Here is a 20,684-nt window from a genome sequence, read left to right as displayed (position 1 = left end):
AGTTGACCAGAGAGTGCAAAAATGTACATTTTCACTCAAACTTAATTTGCTAAGATGAGTGATTGTAAAAGAAAACAACTATCTTATAGAGCAAAAAATAGCAAAAAAAATCTAAAGGGAACATTTATTTATTTTTCCTCAAATGTGTCAAATATATATTTTCTCATCTAAATGTCCACTGAGCTGTGAGCCAGGGGGCGGTAATGGACCTTAACATTGGTCGCCAACCAAGAAGAAGAAGAAGCTGTGAGCCAGGAGGGAGGGGGTGAGTAGCTCAAATGTGCTGTTAGCATGTTAGCAGAGCGATGCTACTGTGAACCGAGGAGCTATTGTCTTGATGTGAGCTTCTACTCAGGGTTTTTTCTTCCAGTTCAGAGCAGAAACGTTGTTGTTAAGATACTGGATGTTGTGTTTTTCTCCACAATTTTAATTATAAGCTAGACATATTTCTACTAATGGAATTAGTTTGCTAACAGCAACAGGGATGAGTCAGTGAGTCAGTTGGGCTTGTGAATCATGATTCACGAGTCAGTAAAATGATTCTCGAGTATTGAACGATTCGTTCATGATTCGCGCATCACTAGTGCTGAACATTCGGCTCTCCCTGAGGAGTCTGCTGTTATGAGCGACACATCACCATGCTAATGCTAAGCTAACGGTAAGCTAGCCACAGACTCAGTGATGTATGCAGACTCCAGCACAGCAGCCAGAGCCTGAACTTCACCAGGTAACAGTCAGGCTGCTGTTTCTACCTGCTCATGTCTCTACAGTAGAATCACCGTGGCGACCGCCTCTCTGTGCTGAGACATCCGGTGTGTCCTCACGAGTTCATGACGGTGTGCTTAGCCTCAGGTTTACAGTATATTATGAGACCGTGTGTTTCAGGTCATTTTACAGAGACGTGAAAGTAACAAACATACTGCATTACATTTAAGAAAAGGAACAAGTAATGTGTAATAGATTACTTTTCTTTATAGTCACTCTGTAGTTTGAGTAAATGTGGAGTATGCAGTGGAAGGATCTGAATAATTGTAAGACATATTTAGATTTTAATGCATAAAACACAATAATATAATAAAGTTTTTTATATTTGAGGAGCGAGGGAGAGCCAACATGTCAAAAACAACAAGAATGTTGTACTTTATACGAGATGTGCCACAAATTATTACTATGATTATAGTGATTAAGTCACTAACGGGCAGAGATGGGCAGTAACGCGTTACAAGTAACGCATTACTGTAATCCGATTACTTTTTCAATTAATGAGTAAAATAAGAGATTACCTTAGCAAAAACGGTAATTAGATTACCGTTACTTTCCCGTAGGAACGCTGCGTTACTGCGTTACTAAAACTGTGATTTTTTGCGAGAATGTCTCACGACAGTGACGTAAGCGAGTGCGCCGTTCGTGACAACAGCTTTGTGCAGATCAATAATGGATCATATATCGAGAGAGTATGAGCGTGCAGCGTTTAAAGCGTGGAAGCACTGACCTTACTTTGAGTTTGATTCCATAAAAAGTGACAAAAACATTAGTGTCCGCTGTGCGTGGGAAGAAAACTTCTTTTTACAGCGAAAAAAACCCCTAAACTTCCAACAAGCACCGAGTAGCTACGACGTAATGGGAAACTCACAGAGAAACTCACGGATTCTTCCACTGACCGCGGCACACCTGCACCAGGGTAAACCTCCGCCTGCCCCACTCCTGCTTTACAGGTGAAAATAGAGCAACAGGACCGCTGAGTCTTTGACTTTATTTATTTTCTGCTGTGTTTTACTTGATTTTTAGAATAGAATAGAATAGAATAGAATAATCCTTTAATTGTCCCACAAGGGGAAATTTGTTTTGTGCATAAACACAAAAAAATATTTTATTTTATGTGCAGAAAATAGGTTTAAATGTTCAACAAACAGAGAAAATGTTTAAAGGATGAAAAACTAATAGCTATAAAAACTCTGATCAAAGAAGTTCAAAAAATTTTTCAAATATTTTATTAAATCTGAGAAAAACCTGAAATCATACCAGATCTTTCACAATAAGAGCTCATTTGTATTTACATGTTAGTCTGTTAACCACCTGCTGCCTACAGACCCTCCCACCTGAGGGAGATTTACCACCTGAAGCTCTCTGATTGGACAGAAATGAAGGCACAGCTCTGGCTCAAACTCCAGAAAGCCTGTTGTTATTCGTTATATCGTCTTCAGCCCCGGCAGCTGAGTGGGCGGAGCCTCAGATCTGCAGAGGTAGTTCTCGTATACGCCTTCGCTGCCGCTGATGTGGTACACGGCGTCCCCGGCGGAGCTTTTGCTGTGAAGCTGCACAGCAGACGACGTGGAGCTGAAGCGGGCCGAGGTGTCGAACTGCTGAAACTTCTGAGGGCTGAGACACGAGAGCCGAGAGTCAGCAGCTTTAATTATTATTAAATGTCTTCATAGTTACTTCCTGTACAGAATAAAAGACTTCCTGTGGAGACGTTCTAGACTCATTTGTAGGATTCTTTAAAGCTGCTGAACTTTCAGGGAAATTTGTAGAAACTATGTTGACTTGAAATTGGAAAATAAACTGCAGATAAATGATCAGCGGAGCGAGCGTTAAAATAACGAGCGGGCTGCAGCTTCATGAGGATGCTTAAAGGGTCTGAAGCTCACTGCTCAGTTTCCGCTCGTTTGAAATTGGCTGTGTGGTTTGTGGTTTTGGACACATCTGGTTTCAGTCTGAGCGCGTGTGAAGACGTTATGATGAAGCTGTATCGACAGACTGAAGGCTGAGAAATCGTGAAAAGCTCATAGATGTCGTCCTTCAGTGCCGTCGATGATCGAGGCGCTGAGCCGCGTCATTTATTCAGGAGACACAAAGAAGAAGTCCATGATCATACTCACCGTCTGCAGAGCAGCTTCAGGCCTCCTGCTGCAGAGACACAGAGGACAGACAGACGTGAGCTGTGGGCGACCTCGTGCCCCTGTAAACATTTGAAACCCTGTTGCAGCCGCCATCTACAAACCACAGAGCTGCCGGGACACGCACACCGTGACCGAGCTTCAGCTGGGCGAGCTACTCTGCAGATATGAGCTTCTGATCATTACAGTTACTTTGATGGGAAGTTAGAAGGCGTCATAAATGGAGTCACGAGTGCTGAAACTGAACAGGATGGATGTTTATCTGGATCCCATCCTGGCACCAAACGAAGGTGGAAACACATCAGGCTCAGTGCAGAACTAAAGCTTTGTTTTGGCTTCAGAGTTTCACACTCACTGGATGTGAAACTTCAGACAATAACAGAACTGAAAGGTTTTCCATCTCTGATCATCTGAAGTGACGTCGTGGCTGCGTGAGGGCGTCACTCGCAGCATTCAGTGTGGAGGTGAGGTTCTGACAGTCGTCTTTGATCAGTAACATGAGAAACAGCAGTGGGTCAAACATGTAACGCAGCTGTGGCGAGCTGAAGAACTCACCGATGAGGAGCAGCAACACCGAACCCAGCAGCACGTAGAACACAACGCCCGTCAGAGCTCCGCCCTCCTGCTTCTGCAGACACACAAACACACAGCGGCGGTTTAACACGTCACACGTCTGTGCAGATTAGCAACACGTGAGCAGCAGACTGAGCTGATCCAAGACAACAAAAAGGCAAAGAAACAAAATCCAGAGCAGGAACTGAGGGGCGGGACTATTTATACACACACCGGGTAATCAGGACGTTCACGCTAATAATATAATCACATGGGAGTAAAAGCAACCATTAGACCAGGCTACGTCCATAATGAAGTCTCTGGAGATCGACCGTCGGTGGCTCGTACCGCGGGGGGTGACGGGCAGTACTAACGGTAACATCGATAACAAAATTATAACCAGAACCAAAGACTCAAAGCACTGAACGTCCAAACCCAACCAATCAAAAGCATCAAACAATCAACGAGCACCAAACTCTTAGCCTGCCGTCCTCTGCCTCCGTTTTCCGGCCCCTGATGACAGGATGCGAAAGGATTCAGTGCTGCTGTTTCATTTAAGGACCTTTCATTAGTGCATGTGTAGTTGGACCACAGACACCCTGAAGCCACAGCTGTTTGTGCACATCACTCCGTCCTTTGGGGACGCTCACATGGATCCTGCTGCTGGTACTCAGAGGAGAGACTTCTACAAACAGCTTCAGTCTCCAACATTAGACACGCCTGACATCAATAGAACAGGTTACTCATTGTGTTTCTCACAGGATCTCTCACCTCACTGCTGCTCGTCACACTGTGGGAGGAAGTCAGCAGGCTTTCTGTGGAGGTCAGGTGACCTGCAGGATGAGGAAGTGAAAGCAACCGCTTTAAAGGGAGTTTCATCAGCAGCCCGACGCTCTAGCGCAGGGGTGTCAAACTCAAATACACAGTGGGCCAAAATTCAAAACTGGAACAAAGTCGCGGGCTAACGTTAATATTTATTGAAATATATTTATTCCTCCAGATATAAGAATGAATCTTTTCTTATGGACACGTTTTGCTGGAAAACTGAATATGGAACAAGCAAAGCTTAATACTAAACAATATATATATTAGCTGTATAATAGCAGTAGGCCAGCTCTGATAGTCATTTGGTGTGGCTTCGCGGGCCAGAGTCTGACACCTACGCTCTAGAGCTTCACTTTAACCTGCTGATGCTGTATCGCAGACACACTGGGAGCCTGATGTCACAGCATCACTGGGACCATCAATCTGACAAATCAGGAGCTGCTGCTGTAAATATGTGACGACTAATAAAGTTTACTCCACAGAAATGCTGTTGTTTGTTTGTGTGTCACTGAGGAAATGATGGGTTTAAGCTGAAAGACCTGGTTTCATGTGCAGATTTGCTGTGAGCAGGACGAGTGTGCAGCGCGTTACAAACTACACACAGCTTTGGATCGGTCACCTGCAGTCTGAGAGGCCGCGGTGGTCTTTGTCGTCGAGGCTGTTGATGTGTGAATTTGTGGAGCTGAAACAAACACGAACTCGTTACCATCATGAACATAAAAGTTCAGGCAGACAGTTTAAACGCACGAGTGGATTCTGCTGTTTGATCCTCAGCTGCAGACTCACCTGGGACAACGGTCAGCTCGATCTGATGCTTGTCATCGTTGAACGGCCCGGGTATATGCACCCTGCAGCCGTATCGTCCAGCGTCTCCCTCTGTCAGGTTGATGATGGTCAGAGACACGTCTCCGTCCTCCAGTCGGCCCAGCAGCTCATACCTGCTGGAAGCTCTGGTTAACACTTTGTCTCCATCTGTGGAGATCAGCTGATTGGAGCACTTGTTGGGCGGTATCTCTCCTCGCTGCCAGCACACTTCCACGGCGCCGTGATATTTCCTGTCATATTTACAGGGCAGAGTGACGTCCTGACCTGTGTGACCTTTGACCCTGCTGTCACATTCACAGACTGGAAACAGAAACACAGGAAAACGTTGTTACATCAGATCCAAACTCTGCTCAGGTCAGCGTCTCGTCATCTTCACTGGTTTCACTGGTTCCAGTAGACTCAGCTGTGCAGCCTGGGACATCTCACACAGCTCCATGAAGTCGTCCCATCAAACACTTACAAACCCTCCCAGACCAGTTCAGGCTGCAGACTGGGATGAAACCAGGTTTGATGTGTGTGTTCATGTACAGGTGACCCGGGTCTGTCCAAGTCACAACATGACCACACGCTTGTGTCTATAACCCAGCTGTGCAGCTGAGACTGAACAACTAAACTCCAACAGCAGACTGACCTCTGACCCTAACACGCTCTGCAGCCGTGTTTGTCCTGACAGACACATCAGCAGGCGAGACTCGCGCTCGTTTCTGTAAAAGCATTTTCATTCAGACTGAGCTCGACCGCTCTGCACACAGAGTCACGTAGCGAGCGCTCCTCTGTGGTGCCAGCCCCCCGTCAGCTTCACTGACCTACACAGAGCAGAGAGCAGCACAGACCTGATGATGGGCTCTGCTTTAATGCTGCTATCAACGACAGAGACAGGAAGCTGCTCACAGTCAGAGACTCTTAGAGATCTGCTCATCTGGATTTAAGGTTTTACAGACAAAACTGAAGCAGAGGAAAGACACACACACACACACACACACACACACACACACACACACACACACACACAGCAGTTACCTGAGAGCAGAGCGAGCAGCAGCCTGAGCTTCATGACGGAGCTGAATGCGCCTCAGAGCAGCTCCAACAGCTGCTGACAGCCACCACAGCTGCACGCTGCAAGAAATGAAGTGACGCGTAAAAACCAGCACCACACGCCCTGCTGCTGCGGCAGGAGCATCACACACACACACACAGCAGGCAGGGACCAATCAGAGAGCAGCTCTCTGTTTACACGCACACAATAATGTCACGAAAGTACATTTTAAAAAGGGCTCTGTAAACATGGCCGATCACTTTCATTCTGATGATCTGCAGAAAAATCTGGACACGAAAAGCTGCAGACGTGACTACATACAGTGCAGACAGCCTGGACCCTCTGTGGGATCTGATCTCTGAATAGCTGCAGACCAAACTGTGGTTTGTTTACTTCCACAGCACGTCTCGTAGACATAGAGCAGAGAGCAGTCCTATCTCAGGTCTGAGAACAGAAGACAGGAAAAGATCAGGAAAGAAACAACTTCCCCAAACCAAAGCACCAATGAAACGAACGGTAACACAGGCTGATCGAGAGTAGCCTGATTAATATAAATGTGACTGACAAAAGCCAAAATAATTCCCGCTGATGTCTTTGTGTCCATCAGCTCCTTTTCTAGACATTTCTATCCAACCAAATTTGTCGCAGTCTGTGGTGGCAGACCGTGGGTGTGTGGGGAAGTAGGACCCAAAATGCAGGACTCTTCAATGCAAGCAATGCGTTGTGCCTCAGCTGCACGCTGCAAGAAATGAAGTGACGTGATAGGGTTGGGTAGGTTTGACAACGAGCTCACCCGAAACCTTGGCTGATTGTGACCCACACCTGTGTTCACACCTTGGCTCATGTGATTGGTCTGGGCTCTTATCGAGTAACTGCTAGTGATGATAAATTTGATTCTTTTTACTGAATCGAGTTTTAATGAGTCACTCACCGAAGTGAATCGGGTTTTTTGAGTCACTGAGTCAGTCGACCAGAGAGTGCAAAAATGTACATTTTCACTCAAACTTAATTTGCTTCTCTTTTCATGTAAATCCTACTGCTAAGATGAGTGATTGTAAAAGAAAACAACTATTTTATAGAGCAAAAACATTAAAACATTCTAAAGGAAATATTTATTTTTATTTTTTTTATTAGTATTTTCCTCAAATGTGTCAAATATATATTTTCTCATCTAAATGTCCACTGAGCTGTGAGCCAGGGGGCGGTAATGCGCCTTAACATTGGTCGCCAACCAAGAAGAAGAAGCTGTGAGCCAGGAGGGAGGGGGTGAGTGAGTCAAATGCAGTGTTGCCAACTTAGCAACTTTGTCGCTATATTTAGCGAGTTTTCAGACCCCTTAGCGACTTTTTTTTTAAAAAAGACGTGAAAGCGCGTATCGCTTTTACTCTCAACAAGCAGCGGGTGCTGTAACGCAGTCAGTTCTTCTTTTACTCTTATGCTGTTTTGTGGATCACAAGGTTTAAAACTACTTATACACACACACACACAAAGTAACTCCACCAGAGTGCCTATTTCGGGTCACTTTTGCCGGTCCAAGCCCGGGTAAAGGAGCAGGGTTGGAATTGTGACATTAAAAAAACAATAATTGCTAAAAGAAATTTAATTTGTAGTTCTAAATAAACTCTAAATGCATTTAGGACGTTTTTTACTGACTTTATGTCTCTTCCACGATGTCATTTCTCTCTCCAACAACATAGGTTACAATTACATTAGCATGACCAATTATGCAAATTAGGCGATGACGTCATTTAGCGACTTTTAGGACAACCAATAGCGATTTTCCTTACTGAGGAGTTTGTAACACTGGTCAAATGTGCTGTTAGCAGAGCGATGCTACTGTGAACCGAGGAGCTATTGTCTTGATGTGAGCTTCTACTCAGGGTTTTTTCTTCCAGTTCAGAGCAGAAACGTTTTTGTTGAGATACTGGATGTTGTGTTTTTTTCTCCACAATTTTAATTATAAGCTAGACATATTTCTACTAATGGAATTAGTTTGCTAATTTCAGTTGACCCTAGAACTGAAGAAGCTTCTCGGATGAGAGGTGAAACGTCTTCAAGTAACTTAAAGGAGTCCATCGGCCTCAGTGATTGCGATGGTTCCAGTACTCACTGACAGGTTCTGGGCACTTTTTGCGTGTCTCTGGCCAGCCTGACTGGATGATGCGTTTGAGGGTAGAGAGTTGTTCGTCTTGGGCCGTGGCGGTTTTGATGCATTCCAGTTTCTCTGTGCTCACTGGTGCTGTCTGGATGATTGTGTGTACTTGTGTTTCCATTTCCTCACTTAGTGAGCTGTCACTGTCGTCTGTTGACTTTCTTGATAGCGTGTTGCTACTGGGATCTCTTTTCCAGGCCTGTGGACAAGTGTTATGCTGTACTTCTGAAGCGCAAGCAGCGTACGTTGTAGTCCAGGCGGTGCAGTGATGTAGTGATGAAATCTTTTACAGCCATAGAGGACGGCGTAGAGTTCTTTCTCTCTTTGGGCGTAGTTTTGCTCTGTTTTGTTGAGCGGTTTCGACGCGTATGTGACCGGCCTTCCTTCTTTTTTTTTTAGAAGCGTCTATTTGTAGTGTTACCTCCTTTTGAGGGTTGAAATATGCAAGCACTGGCCCTGGTTCGGCAGTAAGGGTGTCTTGGATTTGCTGGAAAGCACGCACGTGTTCTTCTTCCCATTTGAACAGCATGTCTTGGCGCAGCAGCAGTCTGAGTGGTGCGCTCATTTCTGCCAGGTGAATTAATCTGGCGAGATAATTCACCATATCTAGGATTGTCTCCAGCTCTGCAGCGTTTTCTGGAGGTTTCATGTTTTTGATAGCTTTTACCTTGAGTGGGTCTGGTTTCAGCCCGTTGTTTGTGGGCTTATGTCCGGAAAAGCTCACCTCTGTAACACAGATGCGGCACTAAACCTCTCTCTCTTGTGCGGTTGAGCATGGCTTTGAGGTTCTTGTCGTGTTCCTCTTTTGTTTTCCCGAACACAATGATGTCGTCCACGATGCCTGCCACTCCTTCCAGGCCTTCATACATCTCGTCAATCCTCCTCTGGAACTCATCTTGAGCAGACACAATGCCAAAGGGGAGTCTGAGGAAACGGTGTCTGCCGAAGATTGTGTTGAAAGTAGTCAGAAAGGACGACTCTTCACTTAGCTTGATGGGCCAATAGCCGGAACGTGCGTCGAGGATGCTGAAAAACTTTGCACCTGTAGGCTTGTATGTCACATCCTCAAGAGTGGGGAGTGGATAGTGTGGTCTCATTATGGCTTTGTTTAGAGGTCTTGGGTCCAGGCACAGCCGGAGTTTGGGTCTTTTCGGGTTCTCGCAGATTACAAGAACGTTGACCCATTTGGTGGCCTCTGTCACTTTCTGGACAATCTTGTCTCTTCCCATATTGTTCAGCTCTGATTTGACCCGATCTGTGAGGACAAAAGGCACTATTTTTGGTGGGCACACGACTGGTGCGACAGTCGGGTCCACTGTGAAGCTGCACTCACCTTGGAATTCCTCAATGCCTTTGAAAACGTCAGAATATTCGCTCATGATGTCTGGTGCTTTGGTGGGCTGCTCTGCTTCCATGCTCTCCGTTACTGCGTACTACAGATGGCACGATACCACTTTTTATGTCCGATACCGATATGAATCCGATATAGTGTGTTTTAATAAATAAAACTGTTTTTTTAATATCTTTCTGCATTTTGTATAAGTTCAAACTCAACTTTAAATAAACAACAACACTAAAGCTATCCTGTTATACCTGTATGCAAAAAATACACTGCACCCAAAATATTTCATAGTTCAGCAAAACTGATCAATCTAATAAACTTAAACCTGCTCAATCCTCCTATTCTGGTATTTTAAAGAGTAAGCAACCAAACTAATAGGTTTGCCAACTCCCAGCAAAAAAGGTTTATGTGGAACATAAACAAGCGGACACGCGATGGTCTTACCATTGTTGTTGCTAACGACAACGCATAAAAACAGGCGCTTGTCCGTCCGTAGTGTGGTTATATTAAATATAAGAGAAAGAGAGAACTTTAATAAATGAACATAGCCACTACAGCGACATCAGAACGATGAAAAACATATTATCGTAAACAGTTTATTTTACGACACCACGAAACAAACGATGGCGTAAAATGAAACGATAGATGTTTTTATATCGTCATCCAATATATATGGTTATATGAACAGCCCTACTATAACCTAGTAAAGTATAAAGAGTAAATGTACTTAGTTACCTTCCACCACTGAAAAGCTTAATTTCCAGGTTACTTAGTTCTTCTAATTTAAGCAACTCAAGTTTAGTCTGCTTAATTTTTCTAACTAAGCAGAAGTTCGTTATTGATGTAAACAGCAGTGCAGGTGAGGGTGCTGAGCCTGAGCTCCAAACAGATAAACAAGCTTCATCCTTACACGACCGCCACGTGTCACAGTCAGGAGGGCGTGCTGAGCCAACCAGAGGAGAAGAGAGCCATTGGTACCACATCAGGTATGCACGGTCAATTGCTGGGTGCCGAACAGCACGCAAGTAGTTTCAGTGACAACTTTTATTTTCACCACAAGTGTTCACAACTGGAATGTGAGTTTCACAAATGCTAAATACAACAACTAAACCATAGAGCTTTATGCAGCCTGAGCTAAGTGAGCAATCTGGTCATTCGTCAGTGGAAAACAGCTGCTCCGAGGATTGGGCTGGAGGGAGAGTCAACCTGGGTCCGGGGAAAGGGTCAGAGTCACTGAATATAGACGTTCAGGTAGGGTTCGGGAGGAATATGGGCAAGCTGTGAGTTAGCGCAGGTGGTCTGTAGTGGCAGGGAGGCAGGCAGGTGAACGGGGTGAACAACCCGTGGGACTGGCAGGTGGTCCAGCGTCCAGATGGGAGCTCTTCGGCAGAGATTTGCGTCCAGCAACTTGATGCGTGGAAGGGTTAGCTGAGAATCTGCCGAAGAGAGGTTGCGTACGCTGGCCTTATGAGTCCCCGGCTTAATCACCCACAGGTGCGAGCAATCAGCAGAACACAGAGGCCCCTCCCAGCGGTGGAGATGCCGGCTCAGAGGGAGACGCACTAGCACACCCCCGGACCATGACACGCACAAAACACACCTGCACCTGCAGCACAGAGTCCTCCAGCCGGGGTGTAGCTTTGAGCCTGTGGCCTGATGGGAGTTGTAGTTCTTTCACAGGGTCTTCTCTCTTAATCAGAGAATCAGTGATCTGAGGAGGAGGCTCCATCTGTGAAGATAGCTGATCACTGAGGTGGTGGAGGAAAAAATCCAGCAGTACAGAGCCGTTCTCCTCCTGCAGGGGGTGCTGTGGTGTCTTCAGCCTGAGCGGGTGGAGCAGGAGAGCTGGAGATGAACTTCCTGAGTGAGCTGCTGGGCATGAAGGTGCTGCTGCTGCTGGAGCAGAGAGTCTTTACAGGAGAGACAGAGGGAGGGCGTCGCCATGATGGTGATGTTGGTGTAACGCCATCATGGATGAAATAAAGCTCGTGTGCTTTTTTCTGACATGTCAACTTTTTTTCCCCTTTCAGAAACAAAGACGTCACATCTGAGCTGGATCAAAGGAACAAATAACGTTTATTACTGTCGTCATAGCGATCTTACAAAATTGCATCTTTACCCTAGTACAGGTGTGGGGTTCTCACGCGTAACTCCGCCCCCATGGCTGTGATTAGAGATATTACAGAGTCTTTTTTAATCATAGTCAGTCCATCAAACAGCCTGAGCTCACAGCACAGCTGAGTCTGTGTAGCTGCAGGTCATCTGTCCGGCCAGCAGGTGGAAGCAGCGTGCAGAAGAAGAACTGAGCGCCCAGGTTACCAGTCAGAGGTAAACGTGTTTCAAGGAACAGAAGAAGAGTTCAAACCAACCTTTAAAAGTCCTCCAAACATTTTATTAAATTAAATCTGAAAAGCCAGGAAACCTCACCAAACCTTTCACAATAAAAGCTCTTTACATCTTTATTTACATGTTAGCACCTGCTGTCTGCAAACCTTCAGCCTGAAGGCGGGGTTAGTCACCTGGGACCACAGCTGTAGCTCTCTGATTGGACGCTTTCAAAGCAAAGCGTGAGAGCAAGGCTATCTTCCTAAAATACTGGAGGCTTCTCAGGGCAAAGCTGTTGTCTCGTCTGTCCGCGACAGAGCTCGTCATCGTCCTGCCTCCAGACTCTGCGGATGAGTGGGTGGAGCCTCAGAGCTCAGGGGCAATTCTCGTATACGCCTCCCTCACCACCATCCATCTGGTAGATGTTGTCCACGGCGGCGGGCTGAGCGTGCAGCTGCAGAGTCGACGACGTGGGGTTGAACCGCACCGAGTCGCTGATATGCCGATGCTGCCGAGGACTGAGACATGAGAGCGAGAGTGTTAGTCAGCTGACCTTTGGCTATAGAAACATTAATGAGATTACTCTGACTGCAGGAGATTATAACATCCTGCAGAGAAGCTCCAAAATAAAACGATTTGCTGCTTCTGTCACATTTTATTATAAACCAAATATTAAAAAATATGATTTAATTTTATCCACACATCTAAAACTCTAAGCTGCTGATTGAATCTGTTTCCTGCTTCCATCCTCATCATGACTCAGATTTTCCAAAGTAAAAGCCTCAGACTTGACTCAAAGCAGTGTGAAAGGTCACTTCCTGTTCGTGACTCTGATTATGCTGCAGTTCAAATGAAGCATTAACGAGCAGTCGTGTTAATGATGATGATGAAGGACCTTCCTCCCCATGCTCTGAGGCTCCAGTGCAGCAGTGATGGAGCTGGAAACACTGAGGCTGTGGATCACCCACACCCACTCGTGCTGGAGCAGCTCTGATGGACTCGGCTCACAGTCGCTGAATCACAAACCAAAGATCGAGACAACCTGTCCCTGTAAACGGCAGAGCTTTGGTAGTGTCGCGCTTGTTCTTGAGTTTGGACGCCATAATGGCGGACTGTGTTCAGGGCTTTTATGGACGGTGTTTCTAGTAGCGGAGGGGTGGAGGGTGTGGTGCTGCTGTGGGTGAACATGAGGCTCTGACACGGGCGTCAGCTCGAAATGATTCCACTCTGATGGGCCTTAAAGGTCGAGCGAGCCGCCGTTGGCTGGTTTGAACTCTGTGGTTGTCTCACCTCTCAGTTTCAGTCTGAACACGCGATGAAGGCTGAGAGATGATGAGTCACGACTTCTCAGCAGCGCCCGCGATGGTCGAGGTGCGGAGACACGTTAGTTACTCAGAAACACAAAGATAAGGATCGTGCACTCACACTGTGTGGAGGAGCTTCAGTCTTCTCACTGCAGAGACACAAAACAGCAGAAACATGTTAATGACGAGACGTTTGTGACATAAAAAGAACAAAGCACACAAATCAGCACCAAGCCGAGCGACCGAGCCCGACGCGAGAAACACAAAGACCAACGCACTGAGACGCGCTCCTGATGATCAGTGACCTCGCCTGAAACATCCAGACACCGTCGCTCTGTGAGGGCGGCGAGGTCAACGCTGCCGACGCCATGTTGGGTCCAGATCACAGCTCACGAAGAGCTGAATGAGCTCAGAACGTCGTTCAGTTTCTTTATTTTAACGTTGTTTCCTGTCTTACATGCGCACACAGCAGCAGACTGCAGCTAGCTTCATGCATGCAGCAGATGCTTTGGCCCGTGGGAGGACCAGAGGAGGCCCTGACACGCACCTTCATCTGGACTTTAACATGATTCACTGCAGAAATGATGAGTCACGTCACACGGACGTGTTCGCTAATGCAGCTCAGCGTTTCCATCAGAGCTGCTGCTACAGAGCGGGGGCGCTGACGTCAGCACGAGGGTCTACCGCACGATTCTCAGTAATGATGAGCGATCCAGCCCACGCGCTCGCTCTGCGGCGACACAGACCCGAACATCTGGTTCTCAGGAGAAGGCGGAGCTCCTCGGGCGTGTCTGCAGAGGTGAAGCTCGGGAACAAACTGTTGAAATGTTCACACCTTCAGCTCGGCCTCCGCACCATCTCAGCGGTCTCGCCTCCACCTCGCTGTGGTGTCTCTAAGCTTCCCTCTCACTGGAGCTCCATGTTTGTGTTAAACAGTCTGGTTTCAGCGCACTCTCTTGTCTCTGAGACATCTCCACGCCATCACAGGTGTGCAACACCTGTCCACTCCTCATCCTCTTGTCCTTTTGCAAGGCTCCATTAAATATCCAACGATTATTGTACAAAAATAAAAACAATCAGCTGATCTGAGAGGACCTGACCAGGATGCGTCCCTGTTTATTAAACCGCGCTGCGTCACATGACCTCCATGTTTCCTGTCTGGCTCAGCTAAAAACACCAGATCATGGACGGGGAACTTCCTCTTTGTCCTCCTTTACTTTGTGCTTCTCTGCTCTGGCTTCCAGTTTCCTACAGGATCAAACTTTTAGCCGAGCCCCTTCATACCTGTCTGAGCTCCTTTCATGCTCCAGAAAAAGCAGGAGGTCCAGCTCAGGATGAATTAGTCCGTCCCTCGGACTAAACTCAAATCTCGTGGCGATAGAGCCTTCTCTCTGGCAGGTCCCAGACTTTGGAGTAGTTTCCCCCTGAATATTTAAATCACTTCTAAAGACACATTTTTATACTCTGTTTAACACACTATGACCATTTGGTCTTATTCAGTAGTCTTAGGTTTTGTTTTATTCTCTTATTGTCCCTTTATGTTTATTGTTTTACATTGTTTCTGTTTTAATGGCATCATTGTTGGGCACTTTGTGCAGCACGAGCTGTCTGGAAATGTGTATAGACAAACTTGACCTTGTCACTGTGAGGACAGTTTGACTAAACTCACCCAGGAGTCCTACGATGGCGAGCAGAGACACCAGCCCCAGCAGGACGCAGACGACCACCACCATCAGCTGACCGCCGTCCTCGCCCTGTAAACCCAGAAAAACACCACATGACTCTGTCACAGGGAAGCTTCACCTTCTGTAATGCAATCAGCAGAGAGTTCGTCTGTTTGACTGACTACTCTTTGGTCTCACAGCATTTATTCAGATAACACTTTTATATTTGGTGCCTTCTTTCCCAGCATGCATTTGGCTGCCACAGTGAAGTCAGTGCGATGGCTTTAAAAAGCTCAACAACACAATGAACTCGTATTGATCCACACAAAGTTCAGTGTATTTCCCATTTAGCCTCCTTACCCCTCAGAGACTGAGCACAAAATCACTACAAGCTCATGTCCACCTGCTGCCCCTGGACAGGTGTGGTAAAAGGTGTGACTCCACCTGTGTCGTGTTATTCAGTATCTGTGGTGTATAAATAGCCCTGCTGCTTCTCTGATTATCAGGTGGTCAGTGGGTTGGTCTTGTTTGTGGTTTTCTGGTCTCACTCTCTTGTTGTCTAAACTGCTTTTGTTTCCTCTTGTTCTTGTTGCAATTCTAATCATTGCATATTAGGACCATATCACCCTATTAGAGACCTTGGCTCTCGCTCTGCAGGCCTACTTGTTGTTCCTAGAGTATTTAAAAGTAGAATGGGAGGCAGAGCCTTCAGTTTTCAGGCCCCTCTTCTGTGGAACCAGGAGACAGACACTATCTCTACTTTCAAGATTAGGCTTCAAACTTTCCTTTTTGCTAAAGCATATAGTTAGGGCTGGACCAGGTGACCCTGAATCCTCCCTTAGTTATGCTGCAATAGACGTAGGCTGCTGGGGGATTCCCATGATGCATTGAGTTTTTCCTTTCCAGTCACCTTTCTCACTCACTATGTGTTAACAGACCTCTCTGCATTGAATCATATCTGTTATTAACCTCTGTCTCTCTTCCACAACATGTCTTTATCCTGTCTTCCTTCTCTCACCCCAACCAATCACAGCAGATGGCCCCGCCCCTCCCTGAGCCTGGTTCTGCTGGAGGTTTCTTCCTGTTAAAAGGGAGTTTTTCCTTCCCACTGTCGCCAAAGTGCTTGTTCATAGGGGGTCATATGATTGTTGGGTTTATCTCTGTGCGTATTATTGTACGATCTACTGTATGATTAAAGCGCCTTGAGGCTTAAGTCGCTCTAATCTTTACAAATACTGTGTGTGTGTGAAAAAATTATTAATTTTATATATAAAGAACCAAGAAATACTTTTTTATCTCAGGTTCTGGTTTGGACTGTCCAATCACACGAGGCCGCGTTAGCAGCAGTGTGAGGTGCAGACAATCCAAATAACGTGATCAGAAACATTTAAGACACAAACTGACATGAATACAATTTACTGCTTTTTAAGATATAATGTGAGACGTAAGGACCCACAGACATCTGGGAGATGTTTATTCATGTAACTCGATGAGGGTCGCTCACATGGATCCTGCTGCTGGATGTAACTCTGTGAACCTGCAGGGATTTCATACACTCAGAGGAAAGACTTCTACAAACAGCTGGAAGCGTGCAGGATTATTGTTAGGATGATTCTCACTGTTCACATCCTCAGTATGAAATATGTGGGGTGATGGTAACAGCAGCAGGTTTGACACAGCTAAGGGAGGACGTAACTCCATTAGGTTTAGCGGTTATAGATCGCAGTGACTGCAGTGTTTTTAATGTGAAACTGTCTTTAAGGATGTGAAAGTCCCGACACCCTGACTTCGGTCGCTCTCAGCGACTTCATGTTTTCATGGTGTTTTTCTTTCCTCACCTCGCTGCTGCTCGTCATGGTGGAGGGCGAAGTCAGGAGGCTTTCTGCGGAGGTCATGAGACCTGCAGCATGAGGAAGCGAAAGCAGAAGATTTTAAGACAGCTGTGTCAGCAGCAGCATGATGTCATGATGATTTAATTTTAGCCTCTGATTCTTTATTCCAGAAACGCACTGAGTCTGAGATCAAACAGTTCCTGTCACTTTCAGTCTGATTGGACAAAAATCAGGAAGCGATGCTATAAATATGTGACGACTAATAAAGTTTGTTCCACAGAAATGTAAACGATCCTCTTTCCTGTCATCTGTGTTTGGTCCTGACAATCATGTGTTACTTCATTTCTGTCATCAGCTGATTAATCACAGGTCACCTTCAGAGGCTGCCGTCGGCTCTGTGGGCGTCTTTGAGTTTGGCGCCGTCCATGTGGGAGTTTGTGGCGCTGAAACAGATCATTGACATGACGTCAGCACACTCTGCTTCAGATGAGTCTTTGTAATGAGAGGATCAGCAGGTGAGAGCAGTTAAATGGACACGTCTTCAGAGAGCTGCAGCTTCCTCGTGATGCTATTATCAGGAAACTAAAGCTAAACAGAGATTTCTTTATTTAAACACGACTCGAGTCACGACTTCATGATGCTCAAATGAAAAGAGGAAAAGGAAACAGCCCCGAGGTTAGACCTGGTCGACGTGCTGATTTTGAACAAAGACAACTGTGTGAGGAAGACTCTCTTCTCACTGTGTAGACTGAGACGAAGCTGTAGTTGCTATGATACCAGAGTCCGATGGTTCTGGTGTTGTAATAATTCCTCACCTGTGGCGACGCTCAGGTCAAAGTGATGCTTCTCATCGTTGAACCAGCCGGGTATCTCCACCCTGCAGCCGTATCGTCCAGCGTCTCCCTCTGTGAGGTTCATGATGGTCAGAGACACGTCTCCGTCCTCCAGTCGGCCCAGCAGCTCATACCTGCTGGAAGCTCTGGTTGACACTCTGAGTCCATCTGTGGAGATCAGCGGATTGGAGCAGCCTCTGGTTGGTATTTCTCCTCGCTGCCAGCACGCTGACAGAGCGCCGTGATATTTCCTGTCATATTTACAGGGCAGAGTGACGTCCTGACCTGTGTGACCTTTGACCCTGCTGCTGTCACATTCACAGACTGGAAACAGAAACACAGGAAAGCTTTGTTACATCAGATCCAAACTCTGCTCAGGGCTCAGATCAGGTCAATGTCATATCATCTTCACTGGTTTTACTGGTTTAACTGGGTCTGAGAGAGTAATTTCGAAACGGGGATCAATAAAGAATAGATTATTATCATTATTAAACTGGCGTTTTAATCGATACCAGTGCCTGATCAGTTTTATAGATTCTGCTTGTTTGGCAGTTTGATGTCAAAGTTTAAAAGAGAAGGTCAAAGGAGCTTGCAAAGAAAAGCGTCTGGACTTCTTTAAGTTGCTTGAAGACGTTTTAACTCTCATCCGAGAAGCTTCTTCAGTTCTAAAACCAGAAGTTTAGTTCAAAAATCATCCCCTATGTAGCCGGTGTATCAGAGAAACTCAGGAGAGTCTTCTCCAAGCACGACATCCTGGTTTCAGACCCAGCAACACGCTCAGACACAAACTGGTTCATCCCAAAGATTACAAGACGAACTCCCAACTCTTGAGCCACGATCGCCCTTTCGCCTCCTTTATCTTAGTGTCCTCGATTACTTTCAACTCTGTCTTGTTACCCTTATGTTTCCTTGCTCTCGGATCACCTGCTGCTTCCATGTAAAGCTTCAGTTTGTTTCTGTTCTCTGTATGTTCCCTTTGTTCCTTCGGTCTTTAGGTATTCAGACTCTGCTCTTTGTGTGTTATTGGAGTTATTAAAGGTTAGTTTTGTCTTTGACCTCCAAGACTCAAAAACAACACATAAGGATGAGAATCATGGAAAACAAACCCAGATGATGTTTGTGAAGCCTCAACATGAACATTTCCATCGTCACCATGGAAACCAGACATGAGAAGCAGGAGGTGGATGAGACTGAAACAACTTGTCAGTCACAGGTTTTTAGCCAATGAGCATTTCCAGGATAATCCTCCTCTCCGACACATGGAGTGACCAAAATCTACAAACTACACGTTAAATTAGATTAAATATGAAAACAGTGACTGAGTTCACACTCATCAGGTCGGGGATCAGCCCCAGGCCCCCTGCTGGTCATTAGAAGAATGCAGGTTTAAGACACATTTGGCTTCACTTTTTAGAAATCCAAGCTCCGTCCAGCTTTGCTCTCTGTCAGCTCACCCAGGCTCAGCGCCAGAGAGACTTTGACCTTTAGATGAATTCTCACACAGCTACAGATATGACAGAGAGAAGAAGACGTTTATCCACCGTAACCCTGGAGAGGACGGCAGTGAGGTTTAGACCGCCACTGACCCTGTCCCCCCGAGGTTGTGACAAAATCACTGCTTTTTGTTCATCATTGAAGAGACGTCAGAGATCAGTTTCAGTAAAAAAAAAGACCTTTGGGGTCATCTGAGGTTAAAAGGAAGCACACGGTGAACCAGCTGTTATCGCTGGGTAACATGACGTTCATTCTCGTTGTTAGCCAACCCTTCAGGAAACCCAGCTGTGCTGACGGGGAATCGAGTTTTCACACAACTATAAAACACATCCACCATGTGAGGCAGAGAGATAAAAAACAGCAAAGTTTCACCAGCAGCACAGCTGAGGTGGATCCCACGTTTTCAGTGATGATGAAGGTTAAATAAAGACACCAGACAAATAAATCTCAGGATCAGAGACAGTGGAAAGGTGCAGGTTACCTGTGAGCAGCGCCAGCAGCAGCACGACCTTCATGACGAAGCCCGAGTGACTCGTCAGAGCTCGCCAACACGTTTAAACAGCTGCTGACAGCCTGCGAGTCATCACAGCTGCACGCTGCAAAAAATGATCCTGAAACCACAAAAACAGAGAGGCGGGGCTCCTGACACAGTCTTTACTCAAACAGTTAATCCACGGATTCGACTCCAGATTATTTCCTTTACAGTTCAGCGTTTTGTTGACATTTAGCTCCCTCTGTTATCATCCTCACCCCCTCGTGTCCTCCATGTTTTCTTCCTTTACGTTTTATAGTTTGTTTTTTTCTGGAGGTCTCATGTTTTGTAGCGCTGTGGTTCTTGTTGTACTTGAGTTTATGATTGATGCACTCTGTTCAGTGTAGCCTGTGTAGTATTTATTCTTGGAGTTATTTCCTGTTTTATTTTGGTAGTTGGCTTTCTTCTGTCTTGTGCTTAGTTTTACTTCCTCCCCCGTCTGTCGCCCTCCTGATCACCCCAGGTGTATAAATAGTCCTTCCCTCAGTCTTTGGTTCAGTTTGTTGCCTTCGTTGGACTGTTATTGGGCCGGGCCGTTAACCAGATTAACCAGTCAGGAGCAGATTATAGAGCAGAGATGGTGGTTTCGCAGCACAGCGACCCCTGAAAGCTGAGCTGAGAACGGTCACAGACAACAACAATAAAGAAACAAAAATAGTTTTGAGTTCAGTTTATGTCCAGAGTCTTTGTGTCCGTCCCTCTCGTCTTATGCACATAGAACAAACGTCTGAAGGTTGACGTAAGCATGAAGGTGGTGCTGCTGTTCAGATGAAGCTGACCTCAGACATTTGCTTCTGTCTGCTCTCAGAACTGAAGCCACAGTAGACGCCAGACTGAAGCTTTGAATCCTCAGAGTTAAACCAGCAGCATCGTTTCGCTTAGATTAATCAAAAACAGCTATTTACTAGAAATGAAACCTTCAGAGCTCACCAGGGGCCGCAGGCCACGCTTTGTGAACCACTGATGTGAAAAACATTAAATATGATATTTCAGTCATTACAAAACATGTATTATAGTATTTAATTAATAGCTGCAGTATTTATTGTGTATTAAACTATTTTATTGTCTACA

At 45.9% G+C, this 20,684-nt stretch overlaps 2 protein-coding genes across 3 annotated transcripts; both read right to left on the bottom strand.

Annotated features, from left to right (window-relative positions):
* Window positions 1-1,906: 1,906 nt before the first annotated feature.
* On the bottom strand, window positions 1,907-6,259 carry LOC147320198 (hepatitis A virus cellular receptor 2 homolog). Its single transcript, XM_086308110.1, has 7 exons — window positions 6,120-6,259; window positions 5,061-5,399; window positions 4,894-4,956; window positions 4,221-4,282; window positions 3,453-3,525; window positions 2,880-2,907; window positions 1,907-2,379 (listed from the first exon to the last, which is right to left on the bottom strand). The coding sequence occupies exons 1-7, from the start codon at window positions 6,151-6,153 to the stop codon at window positions 2,190-2,192; spliced, it is 789 nt and encodes a 262-aa protein (XP_086164236.1). The 5' UTR covers window positions 6,154-6,259; the 3' UTR covers window positions 1,907-2,189.
* Window positions 6,260-11,686: 5,427 nt separating this feature from the next.
* On the bottom strand, window positions 11,687-20,451 carry LOC147320197 (hepatitis A virus cellular receptor 2 homolog). Of its 2 annotated transcripts, none has more exons than XM_086308111.1 (7): window positions 19,563-20,450; window positions 17,570-17,911; window positions 17,129-17,197; window positions 16,761-16,822; window positions 14,928-15,012; window positions 13,380-13,407; window positions 11,687-12,472 (listed from the first exon to the last, which is right to left on the bottom strand). In XM_086308111.1, the coding sequence occupies exons 1-7, from the start codon at window positions 19,594-19,596 to the stop codon at window positions 12,328-12,330; spliced, it is 765 nt and encodes a 254-aa protein (XP_086164237.1). In that variant the 5' UTR covers window positions 19,597-20,450; the 3' UTR covers window positions 11,687-12,327. The 2 variants fall into 2 exon arrangements, 1 of the variants encoding a protein (XP_086164237.1); XR_015131235.1 differs by having other exon boundaries at window positions 12,338-12,472; window positions 13,245-13,407; window positions 19,563-20,451.
* Between the last annotated feature and the right edge of the window lie 233 nt (window positions 20,452-20,684).

This window comes from Aulonocara sp. 'chitande type north' Nkhata Bay, linkage group LG10, assembly GCF_057382095.1.
Source record: "Aulonocara sp. 'chitande type north' Nkhata Bay isolate Kocher_YH1m ecotype deep benthic linkage group LG10, A_spYH_male_GT1.1, whole genome shotgun sequence".
Classification (NCBI taxonomy): domain Eukaryota; kingdom Metazoa; phylum Chordata; class Actinopteri; order Cichliformes; family Cichlidae; genus Aulonocara; species Aulonocara sp. 'chitande type north' Nkhata Bay.
Note: the sequence above shows the minus strand (reverse complement) of the source record. Positions and strands in the feature narration are given on the sequence as shown.